General features: G+C 53.1%; 6 protein-coding genes across 6 annotated transcripts; 1 reads left to right on the forward strand and 5 right to left on the reverse strand.

The window, feature by feature from the left end:
- Positions 1-349: 349 nt before the first annotated feature.
- Positions 350-1,277, reverse strand: BO88DRAFT_24857 (uncharacterized protein). Its single transcript, XM_025702193.1, has one exon. The coding sequence runs from the start codon at positions 1,149-1,151 to the stop codon at positions 648-650; it is 504 nt and encodes a 167-aa protein (XP_025568676.1). The 5' UTR covers positions 1,152-1,277; the 3' UTR covers positions 350-647.
- On the reverse strand, positions 946-3,896 carry pacC (putative C2H2 transcription factor PacC). Its single transcript, XM_025702195.1, has 4 exons — positions 3,607-3,896; positions 3,230-3,477; positions 2,815-3,103; positions 946-2,761 (listed from the first exon to the last, which is right to left on the reverse strand). Exons 2-4 carry the CDS (start codon positions 3,440-3,442, stop codon positions 1,308-1,310), a joined length of 1,956 nt encoding a protein of 651 aa, XP_025568677.1. The 5' UTR covers positions 3,443-3,477; positions 3,607-3,896; the 3' UTR covers positions 946-1,307.
- A 518-nt stretch (positions 3,897-4,414) lies between these two features.
- BO88DRAFT_24898 (uncharacterized protein) lies at positions 4,415-5,342 on the reverse strand. Its single transcript, XM_025702197.1, has 2 exons — positions 4,765-5,342; positions 4,415-4,657 (listed from the first exon to the last, which is right to left on the reverse strand). The coding sequence occupies exons 1-2, from the start codon at positions 5,131-5,133 to the stop codon at positions 4,520-4,522; spliced, it is 507 nt and encodes a 168-aa protein (XP_025568678.1). The 5' UTR covers positions 5,134-5,342; the 3' UTR covers positions 4,415-4,519.
- A 122-nt stretch (positions 5,343-5,464) lies between these two features.
- On the reverse strand, positions 5,465-7,610 carry BO88DRAFT_400537 (sugar porter family MFS transporter). The gene is made up of 3 exons (XM_025705602.1): positions 6,799-7,610; positions 5,978-6,688; positions 5,465-5,911 (listed from the first exon to the last, which is right to left on the reverse strand). Exons 1-3 carry the CDS (start codon positions 7,336-7,338, stop codon positions 5,552-5,554), a joined length of 1,611 nt encoding a protein of 536 aa, XP_025568679.1. The 5' UTR covers positions 7,339-7,610; the 3' UTR covers positions 5,465-5,551.
- A 1,742-nt stretch (positions 7,611-9,352) lies between these two features.
- BO88DRAFT_400540 (oxidoreductase, 2OG-Fe(II) oxygenase family) lies at positions 9,353-10,582 on the forward strand. The gene is made up of 2 exons (XM_025705603.1): positions 9,353-9,762; positions 9,854-10,582. The coding sequence occupies exons 1-2, from the start codon at positions 9,455-9,457 to the stop codon at positions 10,410-10,412; spliced, it is 867 nt and encodes a 288-aa protein (XP_025568680.1). The 5' UTR covers positions 9,353-9,454; the 3' UTR covers positions 10,413-10,582.
- On the reverse strand, positions 10,566-14,344 carry BO88DRAFT_24957 (putative C6 transcription factor (Mut3)). Its single transcript, XM_025702203.1, has 4 exons — positions 13,785-14,344; positions 12,908-13,712; positions 12,226-12,837; positions 10,566-12,174 (listed from the first exon to the last, which is right to left on the reverse strand). The coding sequence occupies exons 1-4, from the start codon at positions 14,062-14,064 to the stop codon at positions 10,719-10,721; spliced, it is 3,153 nt and encodes a 1,050-aa protein (XP_025568681.1). The 5' UTR covers positions 14,065-14,344; the 3' UTR covers positions 10,566-10,718.
- Positions 14,345-16,064: the final 1,720 nt, after the last annotated feature.

Raw genomic sequence — 16,064 nt, forward strand, 5'->3', positions numbered from 1 at the left:
TATTTCCCCATTCTCTCCTTTCTCTCTTTCTTTCTTTCTCTAATTAACTAACCTCCCCTTTCCCATTATCGAACCTCCCCGACCGCAGTAGATCCCCGTTTTAATATGTATGTCCACCAGTGGAGGCTGCCGCAACCGCCGTAAACAGGCAGTGGAGCCCACCAGCTGCATCCCTCCCAATGCAAGGATGCAGGCTGGAAGGAAGACCACGGCCTAGCCGGGTGCAGTTGCTCGTGCTGTTGGTGCTCCTTCTTTCTTTTTTCTCTCTCTTTTCCACCGCCTTCATTCTCTCCCCTCGAGAGATAAGTATTTAGTTACTGTGTATCAGTGTCTACAAAGTGTCGCATGTACCTGTAGCTACAGCCAGCACCCAACACAAAGATTTCAGTCATTAAAAATAATGACATATCCACAATAATGTCCATGTCACCATCAGCCTTCCGGCTATGATCGGAGTCTCCGGAACGCCCTTGTTTGGGACAACCATAAATGCTATGGCTGAGAGAGAAAGCATTCATCGGAAAACAGAGCAAGTGACTGGCCGACTGGCATCCTGACAGGGTTCCATTTCCATTCTTCCCCATTGGGGAAAAAGCATCCTTCGGCCTCCTTCCCTCTCCACCGGATCAGGCAAGGTGAAAAAAGCATCATCGAGGGCACGTTCGAACCCTGCTGATCCATGTCTGCGAGGGTCGGATTAACGTATCGCCTCGTCGCCCATCGCTGCCCCTGCGCTTGATCCATCCATTTCTCAAAACTCTCCGCTGCGCTGGTTGCGTCATGCCTCTCCGCGTGCGGTTTAGTGGCCCGCCATCGGAATGTCTGCCAATCTGGCCCTCCATCGCTGCCTGCCCGACCCAGCGAAAACAGCCTGTGGCACTACGCACTTGGGAACTATTTGTTTGTCTACAATTTACGGGATTGAGCTCAACAGAAACAGACGTTGTTTGTCTTTGAATGAGAAGATAACTAGCCAGATGGGACGCCATTTGGATTCGGCGCCGTGTCCCATGCATTCCGCGGCGCCATCCATACACACACCTCCAACAGAACTCCGTGTTAAAAGAAACCGCAAGGAATGAGAGAGGAGACGTAAATGAAAGGAAGTAAATCCCAGGGCTGGGCCCACATATACACGGCCCAGGGCCCATGGGTGTAATCACACTGCGTTACCACGTGCACGTGGACAGGGAATCAAACTAGCACCCAGACAGTTCGTAGCAACCGGAAGTACTCGCTCCGGAAGAATCAAATATAACAGAATATAAGCCCAGAGAGAAAGAAGGAAATATTGTCCAGCAAACAAGCTAAGGCATCTTCGAATCGCCATCTTCATCTACCCCACGTAGTGTCGGGTACATCACCACGTCACCTGTCTCCGGCTTCACAGCCGGTTCCTCGGCCTTACTTGGAGCCTCTGTTTCCACTCCTTCCATATGAGTATCTGGGTTGGCCTCCGGTGTCTGCTCATGAGTGCTGCTGTTGCTGCTGCTGCTGTTGCCGCCGCCAGCCTCGTTGTTCTCAAACTCGCCCCGTTCCAGCCGGGAAGCAATGTAGTTACGCAGATACTCAATCAGTCGCACCTTCTCCACCCACTGTACATCTGCCCGCTCGGCCACCTCCGTCGCAGCCTGGGCGGTCCGCAGGGTTGCCTCAGCTTCCGCAGCAGTGCCCGAAAGAGCCGGGTCGATCAAGCTAGCAGAGATGCGCTCGGGTGATGATGGCGAAGAGTTTTCTTTGGCCTTAGGAGTACGTTCACCCTCATCCTTGCTATCCTGGGTAAGGTCCATCTCCTCGCTCAACTGACGAGTCTCTGGACGAGCGCGCTGCAGCGTGCCACCCGTGTACCGGCGGCGATCATCGTGGTCGAAGATGCCCCCGAGGGTAGACGGCGGGGCGGTACTCGAGGCGGTCGGATACCCGGCCGCCATGCTGTCAGCCATTGTAGCGGACGGCAGACGAGGGTACATGCTACCTCCTTCATGGTGAGGCGGCGAGACCCTTGTCGCCGACGGCAAGGAGATAGGGGAGCGACCGGAGGTGTACGACTGAGCGCTGGACGGCGGCGTGAGGGCGGGAGTACCTGTGGAAGGCGAGTGGGTGGCAGGGTTTGGCATCATTGAGGCAGAGCTGGTGGCTGTCGCATGGCTGGGCGGCAACTGGGTGGGAGGCGAGTGGGTGGTACGGTAGCTCATGCCACCATGAACGTAATGAGCGCCCGGCTGGGCAACGCCAGCAGCAGCCACATTGTCGTCGTTCTCATATATAGTATCCTGCATCTGCTGCAGGAACTGATCGATATTGATCAGATCGTTCTTGGTCCGCACGTTACTCATGGGCGGCAGGTGGTAGGCCGGTGCGGAGGGAGCACCCCCGGGGCTGTATCCGCCACCACCAACGGCCACTGGCGCAGGCATCGGCTGGTACTCAGGCAGGGGCCCACTGCTCAACACAGGGAGCGACAGACTCTGCAAGCCCAGCAGACGCTGGCCGACGGCAGCATAGGAGTTCGGGTCGAACTGACGCCGTTTCAGGTCGCCAAAGAACTCATTCAGGGCATCGTAGCCGCGCTTCTTGGATTCATAAGAAGCGTGGGTAGCCTCTGGGCCGTGGTTCAGGGCGTAGTAGACGTTCCCGTAGGACGGATTGGCAGGCTGAGGGGGAGGGTGAGATTGGTAATACTGGGGAGCGCCATGCGCATAGCCCTGGCTGGGGACCGCGTTCAACGCGGGCTCAAAATAGTGCGTAGCGGTCGCATAGCCTACATCTCGTGTCAGCCGGCAGTGCAGAACAGTCAGACTGGGAAACGCTTACCCTTGGCACCTCCACCGAACATCATGTCCGGATTCCGGGCTCCAGGCTCCGGCGACCGGACCAGGACTGAATCGTCGGCATGGGTCTTGACATGCTTCTTCAAATCCTGGGGGCGCTTGAAGGCTTTTCCACAGAAATCACACTTGTGTGGTTTAAGCGGTACATGCACGCGGATGTGAGAGGTGATGTGGTCGCGCTTGACAGTAGTAGTGCGACAGCTGCCCCATTGGCAGGTCAGGTTGAGGTTGTTTGTGCTCTTGCGGCCGACGTGACGCTCGCACACATGTTCCTAAGCCGAGGCGGTCAGCTACCCCATCCAAACGAGGATGTGATGAGTCAAGCCAACACGTAGCCCACTGTTGGTGGACTGTATCATCACGTAGAGATATAGAATAGAAAAACAAGGAGAACTCACATAAAGAGCTTCAGGGGACGGGCACTTCTCCGAGCAACCCTGCCACAGGCAGGACAACTCTTCAGAAGGACGAGTGGTGGTGCCGTTCATGGGGGGATTTGCCACGGCAGCCGAAGCAGCCGCAGCCGTCGCGGCCGCAGAAGCAGCGGTCGCAGAGGATACCTGAGCAGGTTGCTGAGCTGAAGGAGAATCCTGGGAAGTTGAGGTAGGCATGGGAGCGGCCGTCGTCGAAGGGGCCGTCGTGGTGTCTTGGGGTTCCGACATTGCCAAGAAAAATCTTTCTTGTCCCTTTCTTGGGAGCAGCGGAAGTAGAAAGCAACTCAACACAAGTCCGCCTCAAGCGTGCAAGGGGAAGAAAAGATGGGGAGACCCAAGACTCTTGGTGCTAATAAAGGGAAAACAAGAGGATCGACTACGACAGATGGCGCGGTGAGGGAGTGGCGGACAAGAATGGACAGATGCGCACACCGACACCGGATATCTGGAAAAGGGAGAGAATTGGAATTGGCCAGGAGGAGGAAAGGCGAAAGGAAAGGACAGCGAAAGTGTTGTTAAGATCACGAAACACAAATGGCAAATATGAGCAAAGAGAAATACGGGGGGGGGGGATGTGAAAGTAATAAGGGAAACTAACAGATTGCCGGACCAGAGGAAGAGGAACAGCAGAGAATCAGGGGGGGAGTAGGGGAAGGGAGGAAGTCTTGGGCCGAGAGGGGGAGGCTTGGGTTCAGAGCCGAGCCTTGCCTAGAAAAGGCCGCTTGCACAGCCGGGCGGAAGACGGGGACAAGACTGGCCAGGATGACAAGACGCGACAAGCCTGGAGGCCTGGGCACCGGCCGGGCCAAGAGGCCGTGCGGGGCTGGTGGCGTGTGTGTAAATGTCTGCCTACCCTTTTGTGACTCTTCAACTTCGGCTGCTATTACTGCGACCACTACAAATGGCTGTTATTTGCTATACAGGTCAGTCCACCCATCTTAATACTTGATATGAACACAAGTGAAAGATTATTGCATGTAAAAGTACCTGCACACATAGCGCATGGTTCCCCTCACACAACCCCAGTCAGTAACCTACTAGTCTCACTAGTAGTGCAATAACAGGCCGTCAAATAACGCAGTGGGCTTATTACTAGTAGTAGTTAGCGACCGTCTCAATACGGTAATTATACACCAACAATCCCCTGTCATCCACTCAAAAACCCCGCGCCGACCGATTGCATTTTTGGAAATCCTTTGTTAGTCATCCCCCATCATGACATTCCAAATGTCTCACTCTCTTGCCCGTCTTTCCTCAATTTTCAGGCACATGGATCGGTAACAGACCATGTGGTGGACTTCTTCTTTCTGCTCGGAGGAACTGCCACATTGCCTTGCAATGCCAATAAATCTCCTCCACCCGCTTCTTCACGTTCTTCTCTTTTTTGCTCTCCTCCCCCTCTTGGCACCTTTCCCGCTCCGTGGATGAAGTCTTGGAAGGTCACATCTGACCGTGGTACGATGCCTGAGTTGGTCAGGTTTCCTCTTAGTCAGAATGGCCCCTCCCTTGGCATGTAAGACGGAATCCATCGGGTCATTCTGGCGCGGAGCACGAATAGGAAAGGTTAGGGAGGGGGACATCCCTGTCAAACAAAGTTTCCCCGTGGTTCTTTGTGTGTCTGGTTGTTCGAAAAAGACACATACCAGTAGACTAAATATATTAGTAGCATAAATGATGTCCGCATGTAAGCGCCAAGACCCACAGAAAAATCCCACGCGACGGTTGTGGTGCTTACCTTCGCCTTGCTGCTTCTGGAATATGCATCGATGCTGCAGACTGGAGAAGATATATTTCTTCTCTCCAGATTTCCTCCGGGCATGATGATGCAACTTCATAGTTCTACATACTACCCTGCATGTGTGCTCCATAATTCAAAGTTCGGGTTCAGCTTGGTTGCACAGGTCGTACAGATTGCACAAAGATGCAGCGGGTGACGTGCTGGGTAAACGGTGGTGGTGATCAAAACCGCCACCAGATACTATTCAAGAACTGACCGGAAGGCTGGTGTTCCGGGCCTCCGTTTCCTCTTTTTGAAGGGGGAATCGAACAAGGCTGCCAATTCCCTCTAATAAAGTACCTACTAGTGACTCGACCTGTGTCGGGGACGGCAAGATCGGCGAGAAACTAGGCATCTATGTTACGCTGAAACCAAGTCACATGCACGGAAGAGGAACGAATTCGGTAGTTCTGCCAGCAGGTCAAAGCCTGATCGATGTATGTATATCAACTCCTGAAATCTATTTACAAAGTCTATGTCCGTATAAAACCATAAAATATGCCAAATAATTAAGCGCTCTCGACATGCTCCTGGGGGTCGTTCTTCTCGAACGCTCCATCCTTCATCTCGTGACGGAACCGTTCCTCTTCTTCTCTCAGCTGCTCCTTGAGTTTCTCGTTCGCCCTCCAGATCGGCTTGATCTTGAAGAGCTGGTCGACCGCCTCCAGTGGGATACCACTGGTCTCGGGGATGAGGAAGAATGCGAAGAACCAGGCGAAGAAGGACAACGACGCGAAGAAGAAGTACACGCCGTAGCTCATCGCAGCGAACATCTGCTCGGTGAAGCGAGAAACAAGGAAGTTGAAGAGCCAGTTACTGGCCGTGGTGCAAGCCTGAGACAGCGGACGAATGTTGGGATCGAAGAATTCCTATTCATGAACAGTTAGCAAGGTGTTCATAAGAGACCCCGCTTGATTGGAGTAGAGGAAACTTACCGAGTTGATGACCCACGGGGTACCGTTCCAGGTGGGGGTGTAGACAGCAGTCCACAGGTAGAAGAAGAAGATGGCAGCAATACCTCCGCCATTCAGGTGGTCCTGGGGATGTTTGGTCGGTTCGACAATGTAGATGTAGGCACCAATAGCAAACATGCAGGCGGATCCGCAGACGGCACCACACAGGAGAAGCTTCCGACGTCCGAACTGATCAACCAGGAAGAGCAGCCAAATAACGGTGAAGACGGCCTTGACGACACCGAAAATACCGTTGAGAATACCCTTCGTGTTGCCAGTAACACCGAGACTGGAGAAGATGGTCGGGCTGTAGTAGTTGATGGCGTTAATACCGGACGCGTTCTGCCAGAAGAACAGCATGCAACCCAGGAAGAGGCGGTACTGCAAGCTAGGCGCCTGGAAGACAGCCCTGAAGGGCTTCCAGAAGCCCAGACCAACAGTAGCAACCTGCTCCTCAATGGCTTGGTCAACAGTAGCCACCTCCTCGGTGATGTAAATATCGTTTTCATCGAGTTGACGAATCCAGCAGAGGTTCTTCATGGCTTGCTCGCGACGACCCTTGAGGAATAGCCAACGAGGGGATTCCCTCATCCACAGGGAGCCGAGGAAGAGCATACCCGACGGGATCAATTGAACAGCAAAGGGGATGACCCATTGCTTGTGGTCTGAGGGCATAGTTTGTTCAACACCATACTGTAGAAAAGGTCATCAGCATTGGCACGTGACACAATAAAGAAGGCAACAATGGGGAGAGATGGAAGAATTTTAAAAGTAGAGTAAAGAAAAGTTGGAAAGCCACTTACGTTGATCCAAAAACCAACCATACCACCAACCTGCCAGCCAAGTTCATAGAAACCGACCAGTCGGCCTCTGATGGCCGGAGGGGCCAGCTCTGACAGGTAAATCGGGACGACGTTGGATGCCACACCCGTGCCGAGACCGGAAAGGACACGGCCAGCGTACAAGATGCCGAGCCCACGAGAGCCGTTGGCTCCCATCTGCAACCCGGAACCGAGAATGAAGACAGCCGAAGAGATGGTCAAACTCCATTTACGTCCAAAGAAGTGAGAAATTCCATAAGTGAGCAGAGCTCCGAAGAAAGCACCAGCAATGAACAAAGAGACAATATTTTCACTGATCAGATCCACGGCCGAATCACTCATTTTGTCCAACCCGAACTCGGCTTCAAAGGAAGGCAGAGTGATTGTCGTCCCGATGAACCCACTGGTATACCCAATCATGTTGGAACCACATGAGGCAATGAGGGCGAGTACATAGACTCGCCAATTGTAGACATTTTTGGGAGTCGGACGGTCCTCAACGAGGTGAAGAATTCCACCCATTGTATGGGAGAAGAGGGAGGAGGAGGAAGGAGGAGAGGGAGGAGAAAACTCTGATGACCGTGAAAAATCCCGTCAACAGGAGAATGAACAAGGACAAGGACGAAAGAAGAATATAAGGGGGTGTCCTGTCAACAGGAAAGATGGATGGGAAAAAAGAAGAAAGAGAGGACAGGCAGAGACGGGCCGGGCCATAAGTAATATCTTCGGATTCCTACGAGTTCTACGGAGCAGCCAGAATGTGGATACGGATTTCTCCCCTGCCTCGAACGCTCTCCACAATCTACGTCGTGGCCAAACCCCATCCGGGGAGGACCATTCTGGAGATACAGAATAGCGAGGCTGTGATACGCCGAAAATGCAGCTAGAGGTACTTAATCTTCGGACTATGCAGAAAGATTCCCACAATTTTTGCCCCCGTGATGTGGGAGAATGGGTCGGGGGAGTGTTTTCCCCAGACGTTGAGTCTCGCTTAGCCGGCGCGGAGAAGGTCTCGCCAGGAAACATTCAGCCGCAAATCAGGGGCCAAAACGCAGGAAGTATATAAGGGCCGTATCCCCCCAGCTAGCTAAGGCGTTTATCCGAGTCAGTGTGTATATAACAAAATGTATACCCCAGTGGGTGGGGGAGAAGAACAGTTCCACGACCTGATGCCCCGTTGCGCCTGCGGTTTAGTTTACCCATGTTGAAAGTAGGTTGTGAAGAATTTGCCGGTGGGCCACCTGAAGTGTCCAACCAAATGCTGACCGGCCTTGGAGGGGCAGAGCTTAGAGCTGAGGCGTGAAGGGGTATTGGCGACCCGACAGATCGCCGCCCTGGACAGCACATTCTTTCTCCCGGTTCAGGTCGGCACCCGGACGAACCAGATGGAAGATGATTCTGTTGAGAACCAAGGAATTCGGATTCCAGGTTCCACAAGCTTAAGCGAGAGGCCGGAGGCTTTGGGATACCCGAAAGGCTTTAGCCGGCATTTGTCCAACATGTTAGTCAAGGTTGTCACGGGATAATGGGACTCGTGGCTCTCATGGAGTCAGGTAAGACCAGTCAGAGAGGTTGGGAGAGGCCTTAACCCAATCCTGGTGGAGATTAGGGCCGGAGGATAGCCGAGACGTGTAAAGATTGGTGCCGATCTAGACTAAGTACGCCGTAGATCGGAGTCAGATGAACGGGTAGAGGACGTCTAGGGCCGGCTGGAAAGCTTTACCCCGGCTCACCGGGGATGGGGATGGGGAAGACCTGCATATCAAGCGCTAGTTATCGTAAGCGTTGGAGAAGATGAGGAGGCGACGGCGAGGCGAGGCGACCACCCAAGATAACAAAGTAAAGTAGGCGAGTCTAAACCCAGGCGGGAAATCCACACGATGTCTGGTCACGGGTGGTACACTAGGCTGCCTGCAGGCTTAGTGGTAGCGCTAGCCCAAAGAGGTCTAGCCGTCAGCTGACCGGGTGTCCCTTTACACGGCGGGGATTCGCTTTCGACCCAAGGACCCCTACAGCCCGGCTCATGAACGATACTCCGCGTCTTCTGGAAGCCCAAATGCGGAGTCTCCGCATCTGGCTCATTTATTATCGCAAGCCTCGCCGCATTATGATGCTAAAGGGATGATCCTGGAACTTTTTCTGCGACTACGTGTGCCATGACGCAATTGCTGGCGGGCTAGCTTGACATCTTAACGTCGTGGGCAATGCGCACCCGGATCGTCCTCAATAGTCCGCCGGGTAAAGAGACACAGACCACGATGGCTGCCTCGCTAACGGTCATGACCAGCTAGCTAGTTACTAACCTTGGTGACGACTGATAACAGTCAGACCGCTGACAAACGCTCCTCTGACCAGGGGCCAACGATTCCCCGCATCCCGGACATGCCGGAGAATGAGATATCCAACATACATACCTGTCACATGCACACTAACATTATAATGCCGCGCTGCATATGCATAGCTGACTAACCGGAATCAAGCTCCCCGGCACATCCGATCACCAGCGAAACACAATCATATCAATCAATCCGCGATCAGACCATCCATCCAGACCATCCCTATCCCTATCCCCTGCCTGTTACGATCCCCAGGTCACACAGATATCACTACATCCAATGCCTCGGACCAATTGACCAATATGCCCAAACTTTCCCTCTCCACCCTCCTCACCTCCCTCTTCTACCTCCTTCCGCTCTACCTTTTCGTCATCGCTCCCCTCCTGCGCCAACTCTTCCCGGTAACCCAGGACATCTTCGACCCAGACATCGACGCAACAACAGAAAGCGACATCTCACTGGACCCCGAGATTCTCAGCCTCCCGGACGGAATCATCCCAACATGTCCCGAAGACACCTACCGAGTCCACCTGCTCTCCAAGGACCCGCTAATCATCTACATCGAAGATTTCCTCTCCACCTCTGAAGCCGATCACCTAGTAAAGATAAGGTCCGTCCAAGACATCCCCATTGTCATTCCCCACAGCCCCAATCCCCAGTCTTCGACCCAGCCTAACCAAACAATGCGGAAAAATCTAAAGTGAACCAAACTACTCCCCCTCAATAATCTACAACGGCCAAACCACCAAAGTCGACCCCTCAACCCGACTCTCCGACCGCGCCCTTCTCCCCCGCGACAACACCGTCCGGTGCCTCGAATCCCGCGCCGCCGCCTTCCAAGGCTGGAAACCACACCTCTACATCGAGCGCATGTGGGCCCAACGCTACAACGTCTCCGGCCACTACAAGCACCACTTCGACTGGGCGGGTTCCGTCGCCCGTGGCGGCGACAGACTCAGCACCTTCATGGTATATCTAGGCGATGAGTGCGAAGGCGGGGGCACGAATTTCCCCCGTCTGAAGATGCCGCGCGGAGAACAGTGGTGTCGGTTCCTGGACTGCGAGATGGCTCAGAACGAGAATGTGTCTGGAATCACCTTCAAGCCTATCAAGGGGAATGCCATCTTCTGGGAGAATCTGAGATCTGATGGGACGGGGTATCCGGAGACATGGCATGCTGCGTTTCCGGTCACTCAGGGAATGAAGGTCGGGTTGAATATTTGGAGTTGGTATCAGCCGCCGTCTAGGGGGAGGAGGTAAGTTCGGTGACCGTATCTGTTTTTTGGGATATATTGGATAGAACGCCTGGGTTTGTATAGAATTGTGTATTATCTGTGCCGTGTATTCTACTTAGTTGTATTTTGGTACAATATATAGCTCGTAGGTATATAGACAGCTACTAGCAGTATGAAAATAGACAAGTCAAACGGAGAATAATTCATTAAAAATAGCATTATGGAACATATGCCTTGCCAACGCCATCCATACGCCATCCCTCATCACATGAGCCTCATAGCCAAAAACCAAACGCATACACATGGGTATATAACATTTTCTTTTCATCATTCAGCCACCAACATTCATCCATTGAGTCCAATCATCGCCCAATCCGCCTGGGCGGCACGCATCTCCATTTCCAAAAATATCGTCCAACGGAAGACCCAGGTCCAACCCCATGCCCAATCCCGGGGCATTGTTATCGTCCATACCTAAGCCGAACTGTCCGAGGTTTGCAGCCGTAGGGGGAACAGTCGTCTCCGCAGTGAAGTTCTGTGGCTGGAAGTTATATCCTTGCCATAGGAAGTTCTGGTTAGGCAGGGAGACTAGGTCGGGGCTGTTGACAGCCTCGCCGCTGTTGATGGGAGTTGAGGCGTGGGAGCCGGGTGACTGTAGTTGGGATGCATTCATTGGTTGGTGGTTTGCTAGGCGGCTTGAGATGCTGTTGTTGATGCCGCCAGGTGCACCGGAAAAGAGTGAGAAGTTTGCGAAGCCATCTACGGCCGGCGACGAGGCCGCGAGCGTGCTGACACCGTTGTGATCGGCTGTGGATGCCATTCCCGATGCATACTGAGTGGTGACTGGCGCACCGGTCACATCTTGGAAATGGTCGTTTTCCAGAGTCGACATGGGTTGCGTCGGATAGGCAAACGGATCGTCCGAGGGGAACATGATAGGCATGAGATCGGGGAAGTTACCGGGGTTTCCAAAGGCCTGTGCGTTAAATGCATTTGCGCCCGAGTCTCCGGATGGCAATGACGTCGAAACAGGTGACGCTCGGGTTGAGACACTATTGGTCGCAGTCTCCGAAGGCGTTGATACCGCTTCAGCCGGAGGCTCCGGGGTGGACGGAAACCACATCGGAGGCTGACTATGACGGGGGTTGGTTGCAACATTGCGTGTTGCAGCGCTATCATCTAAGCTCTTCGGCGTATTACTGGCCTCCGATTTGGTCGACCGATGTAGCAGCTGATTAGGGAAAGTGCTGGCCCGCTGCGGCGGTGGCATCCCCGAGGGCATGGTTGAGCTTTTATTGGCCGACGCTCGACCGCTGCTGGAAGGCGCCGGACGCTTGAGGTTCGCACGGGCGGTCGCACTTTGCCGGTTCTTGAGCAGCTCAGGAAGGTTTTTGAACAAGCAGACTAAACTCTGGGAGCAACGATCTGCTGCCATGCTCTTCTTTGCCAGGCCAGCAAGTGTGGTCTTACCCTCCATGGCGTCCTTGAGAACACCGTCTTTCGCCGTTGGAGAGTCCGGATTCTCAAGAACGAAGAACAGGAGTGACAAAATAGCGAAATACGTGGTGTACATAGTGAACCAGAAAGAGCCGTTTAGGAGTCCTCTTTTGTGCATGCCAGTCGTGATGTGGACGATGTTGCGAGAAACACTGACACACGCCGCTGCACAAGCGTAAGAACGACGGTCCACCCCCCGAGCCTGCGAGCCGCTGGAGACGTAGTGTAGGAAGGGTCGGTATAGCATCACCTGAACGTGGGCGTAGCTAATACGCAGCAACTGCCGGATCCTGCAGCACAATTAGAATAGATCGCTACCAAATCCACTCTAGAAGACATACCGCTCTACTTGCGGAGAGACCTCCGTTCCCGGACGCAGTGCTGCTGGCAACTCCTCCATCCAAGCTTGAAGATCTCTTTCAATCTCCCGAATCTTGGAGTGGCTGACCACATATCGTTGATCCGATCCAGCCCGATGCTGAGCGTTCTTCACCGGGTAGATGTACTTCACCACTTTGAGGATAATGCTGGACAAGCGCGTATGCGCATTAGCTCCGGCCATAAGAGGTATGTAATCAGAGGGCATAGGCAGAATGCCGTCCTTAGCAATGAACTCGGAATCAACCGACGCTGGGAATTCCTGATCAATGTCGTCGTCGCTCAACATCAAAGGAAGACCCAACATCGTGCTCACGTAGACGTCCATCTTTCTTATGACCCAGAAGACACGTTTCCGCAGCTCCTGCTCAAGCGGGCTGAAATGCGCCGTCACTTTGCGATGCAAGCCGAGTCGCAAGGCGGACCGGAGGGCAATACCCACGTAGGAATAGCAAGTACTCAGCTTGGCAGAGGCCTGTAGGAAGAGTACCATGAAGCAAATCGCCTGCAGGGAGGTTAAATCACGGCAATCAGTGATCTCCAATAACTGTTGACCTGCTTTGAAGTATTGAAAGCTAGGATAGATTAGCTTATTGCAATTCAGATGGCCCTTGTTGGGCCATGAGAGAGACATGAGTGACTTACCCTTGACCAATGGCACCCTCATAACCAGCAACATCAAGAGGATTTGCCCCACCATCGGAGAACAGGCAGCCGACCGCAATAACAATGTAGAGTAGCGGCAGGAACGAGTTTTCTTCGTTGGTGAACTGATCAGGCGAAGTATCGTACACTCGATCGAACATGGCGAAGAAGGAGGGTTCGTGCGCGAAGCGCATCAGTGCGCAGCCATCATCAAATGCACTGTGACACAGACGTCGTGCAACTTCCCGTGGGGGCAGGTCATGAGTGGGGGGCAATGGCGCATCCTGCGGTGATTCCGATATCGATTTAGGGCTGTCAAACTTGGATTGGGTAACCGGTCGCGACCGGATCGTCGGCGGCTGTATGTCGGAAGCACCAAGCTGCTTGCGCAGTCGGCGGATGAAGCTCATGCCCGAGCTGTGACCGTGGTAGTCCCAGTGACCCTGGTCGTCCAGATCTAAATAGCCAGAATTGTCGACCATCGACTCGAGAAGCGACTCGTCGCCTCCATTCGCATCCGCTGTTGAGTCGGAGGTGCCCGTCATGACAACCGAACTTCGGCGCCTCTCGCTGGGGGTCGCAAGCGATGCCGCTGGTGGTGGTTGCTGGGATTGTTGTTTTTCTCGCTTGATAGCTGCCAGCATCTGCTCTGTGGCATGCACATCGAATTGGGGATCGTCCAGGTTCAGATCGGGGAGCACAACGCGGAGCAAGGCCTCCGCCTTGTGTAAACGATTTTCCAGAGCTTCGACATATTGAGGGGCGGGGTTGCGACGACGGTTAGACGGTTGATCATACGTGCATTCTATGGAGCGATTTCCGTGAGCATGAATTGATTGACGGCGACAAGCAGATAATCGAGGTTTTGACAACTTACCATAACTGTAGACGGTGCAATGAGTACACGGCTGCTTCCCATCGCACTTGATCTTCTTGCGACGACATTCATCGCAAGCGCGCGTCACCCGACGCCTCTTCTGCATAGGGAGGGAGTCCTTCACAGGCTTGCCATCGCCCAGCGCATCATCCTTCATCATCAAGTCATGGCCCGGGGAGGCATCGTGATCTTCATGAGCATAGAAGAAAGAGTCGGAAGCGGCCGAGGGATCATCCTCGTTCGCATTGTCGGCATGCGCCGGACTGGGAGCGGAAGCCATGAGGGGAGCGGAGGGGACAGCAGGAGAGATCTCAAGGCGGTCGGCGCAATGGCATGCAAGGGGGTATGAGGAGGATGTGGAACTGATTGATGGGTTGATGCACGATAGTCGACAGGAGACTAATCCGATCAGCAAGGAGAAATAGCCCGCGTGGCGATCCGACCGTTATCGCAATCTCCACGAGGGTAGAAATGACGCTTCTCACAGGTTCATGGAAGGCACGGCGAGGATTCTAGTTAGCTGGAGAGATTGATCGGAGGGGACCAATCTTAAAATCCAGGAAGAGTTGATGGAAGAGGATGCGCACGGTTGAAGTCGCTCTGGTCCTTGGTGGGCTATTCTTCGCTATTTTTGAGTAGTTAAATGTTTTTGCCTCTTGTTATGCTTTTGGTGGCTTTGGAACGGGAGTTCCTTGGAGATGACGAAGGAAATGTTCTGGAGACTGGAGTAAGCCCCGAATTAGTCAGAATTGCGTTGCAAGAACTTTCGTGAGTCAAGACGGTGATCCACTCCCAGTCGCACGGAAATAGTAACCAGGACGGGCAAGAATAAAGAGGTCTAATGCGCAACACCAGGCCCAAACACAATTGGGAAGACTGGGGATGGCTGTTCAGGCTTTTTCTTGTCCGCGTGTACAAAGTACGAGGGGAAGAGGGGAAGAAGGCGGAATTGGGGGGGGGAAGCAGTTCAAAAGCAGATACGGAGGATTTTGCAAGACTAGGTAGGGTAGGGGGGAATATACAGTATGGTTTCTCCAAATCGGAGAAAAGAAGAAAAAAAGAAAAATCAAAGTTAAGTTAAACAAGCTTAAGCCCACAAGCCAACAAAGTGGAAAAGCGAGGAAAGGACTCGAGTAAATCGCAGTAGTGATGAGCGTAGAAGAGCGATGATGGAAAAGGAATGAATGGATGGGGACGAAGACGGACAAGACGGGCAGATCCACCGATGCGAGGTGATGGTGTGGCCCAGACCCTGTTTCCGATTGGGGGGATTTTAACAACGGCACCAGGGCAAGTGCGAAAAAAAGAAAAAGATATATATGCACTAGGGGATCAGCACAAGAGAGAGATCTCGCGCGAAAAGATGCTCGGATATGGTCCAAGAATTTCCTATTCGAATAAAGTCCGGGTATGAATCATCTGTGTGAGAGGAAGAAAGAAAGAAAAAGTATAATAGCAGAATTAACAAAAAATCGCTCACAAGTAGGGCTGATCTAGAGCCAACCGGCTGTGACAAGCGGCTGGAAGCGCAACTTGAGCCTGCTCCTGTGCCCGTGACGATGCCGCTGCTTCGGACCTCCGATACAAAATTTTCCCTTTTCCTACATACTCCATTGGACTAGCTGGGAAAGCGGCTTAGTAGTAGTAGCAGCAGCAGCAGTAGCTCGGCGTATTGGCCAAACCGGCCGATGACTGCCTCGGTTGCAGAAACAAGCCTCAGAACCCACGGTGATTTCGCTGATTCGATCATTCCCGATGGGTACCCTGATCCATGGAACCTGCAGCAACATCGATGAGAAACAATAAGTTAAACAACATCCCCGGTGGGGATCGCATCTTCGGTGATGGATTGGATGAACCCGAAGACCCTAACCGGCGTTAGTTCTTCCCTTGGCTTTGAGAGGACCAATGCTGCAGTCCAGTCATCCATCAAAGCTGACGGAATCCTGTTTTGTTTTCCTGTGTGTGTCCCCCTGAATCCACTCATGTCTACTCCCTAGCTGTACCGACAATTTCAATGTGACCTTTAGTCTTCTGCTCGCCTTCCTATTCTTTCTAGAGCCCTTGCGCACGTGTGTCCTGTTACAGCGTTGTCGTACAACATCAGCTCTGCATTATTCCCGACTTGGTTGCAGCTCCAGATAGTGTAATACTACAAAGTAGCATACTGCCATGCCTACGCAACGGTATCGCGCTGCGCCACTAAATCTCCGCCAAGATTAGATAGACACTTAAAAATATCTTCATGGGCAACTACTAGCGACCGGGAAGAGATAAAGG

The sequence above is a fragment of the Aspergillus vadensis genome (genome assembly GCF_003184925.1).
Source record: "Aspergillus vadensis CBS 113365 unplaced genomic scaffold BO88scaffold_1, whole genome shotgun sequence".
Taxonomy (NCBI): Eukaryota; Fungi; Ascomycota; class Eurotiomycetes; order Eurotiales; family Aspergillaceae; genus Aspergillus; species Aspergillus vadensis.

What these genes read in the sequence shown, in the direction of transcription:
- BO88DRAFT_24857 (XM_025702193.1), bottom strand. Translation starts at nt 1,151, where the DNA reads ATGGGCCCTGGGCCGTGTATATGTGGGCCCAGCCCTGGGATTTACTTC.
- pacC (XM_025702195.1), bottom strand. Translation starts at nt 3,442, where the DNA reads ATGCCTACCTCAACTTCCCAGGATTCTCCTTCAGCTCAGCAACCTGCT. An exon ending in CGTCCCCTGAAGCTCTTTAT is followed by an intron (nt 3,104 to 3,229) that starts GTGAGTTCTCCT and finishes GCCTCGGCTTAG; the next exon opens with GAACATGTGTGCGAGCGTCA. An exon ending in GTTCGGTGGAGGTGCCAAGG is followed by an intron (nt 2,762 to 2,814) that starts GTAAGCGTTTCC and finishes CACGAGATGTAG; the next exon opens with GCTATGCGACCGCTACGCAC.
- BO88DRAFT_24898 (XM_025702197.1), bottom strand. Translation starts at nt 5,133, where the DNA reads ATGGAGCACACATGCAGGGTAGTATGTAGAACTATGAAGTTGCATCAT. An exon ending in TCTTACATGCCAAGGGAGGG is followed by an intron (nt 4,658 to 4,764) that starts GCCATTCTGACT and finishes CAAGAGGGGGAG; the next exon opens with GAGAGCAAAAAAGAGAAGAA.
- BO88DRAFT_400537 (XM_025705602.1), bottom strand. Translation starts at nt 7,338, where the DNA reads ATGGGTGGAATTCTTCACCTCGTTGAGGACCGTCCGACTCCCAAAAAT. An exon ending in TGGTTGGTTTTTGGATCAAC is followed by an intron (nt 6,689 to 6,798) that starts GTAAGTGGCTTT and finishes CCTTTTCTACAG; the next exon opens with TATGGTGTTGAACAAACTAT. An exon ending in CCCCGTGGGTCATCAACTCG is followed by an intron (nt 5,912 to 5,977) that starts GTAAGTTTCCTC and finishes GTTCATGAATAG; the next exon opens with GAATTCTTCGATCCCAACAT.
- BO88DRAFT_400540 (XM_025705603.1), top strand. Translation starts at nt 9,455, where the DNA reads ATGCCCAAACTTTCCCTCTCCACCCTCCTCACCTCCCTCTTCTACCTC. An exon ending in GATCACCTAGTAAAGATAAG is followed by an intron (nt 9,763 to 9,853) that starts GTCCGTCCAAGA and finishes AAAAATCTAAAG; the next exon opens with TGAACCAAACTACTCCCCCT.
- BO88DRAFT_24957 (XM_025702203.1), bottom strand. Translation starts at nt 14,064, where the DNA reads ATGGCTTCCGCTCCCAGTCCGGCGCATGCCGACAATGCGAACGAGGAT. An exon ending in TTGCACCGTCTACAGTTATG is followed by an intron (nt 13,713 to 13,784) that starts GTAAGTTGTCAA and finishes ATCGCTCCATAG; the next exon opens with AATGCACGTATGATCAACCG. An exon ending in GAGGGTGCCATTGGTCAAGG is followed by an intron (nt 12,838 to 12,907) that starts GTAAGTCACTCA and finishes AATCTATCCTAG; the next exon opens with CTTTCAATACTTCAAAGCAG.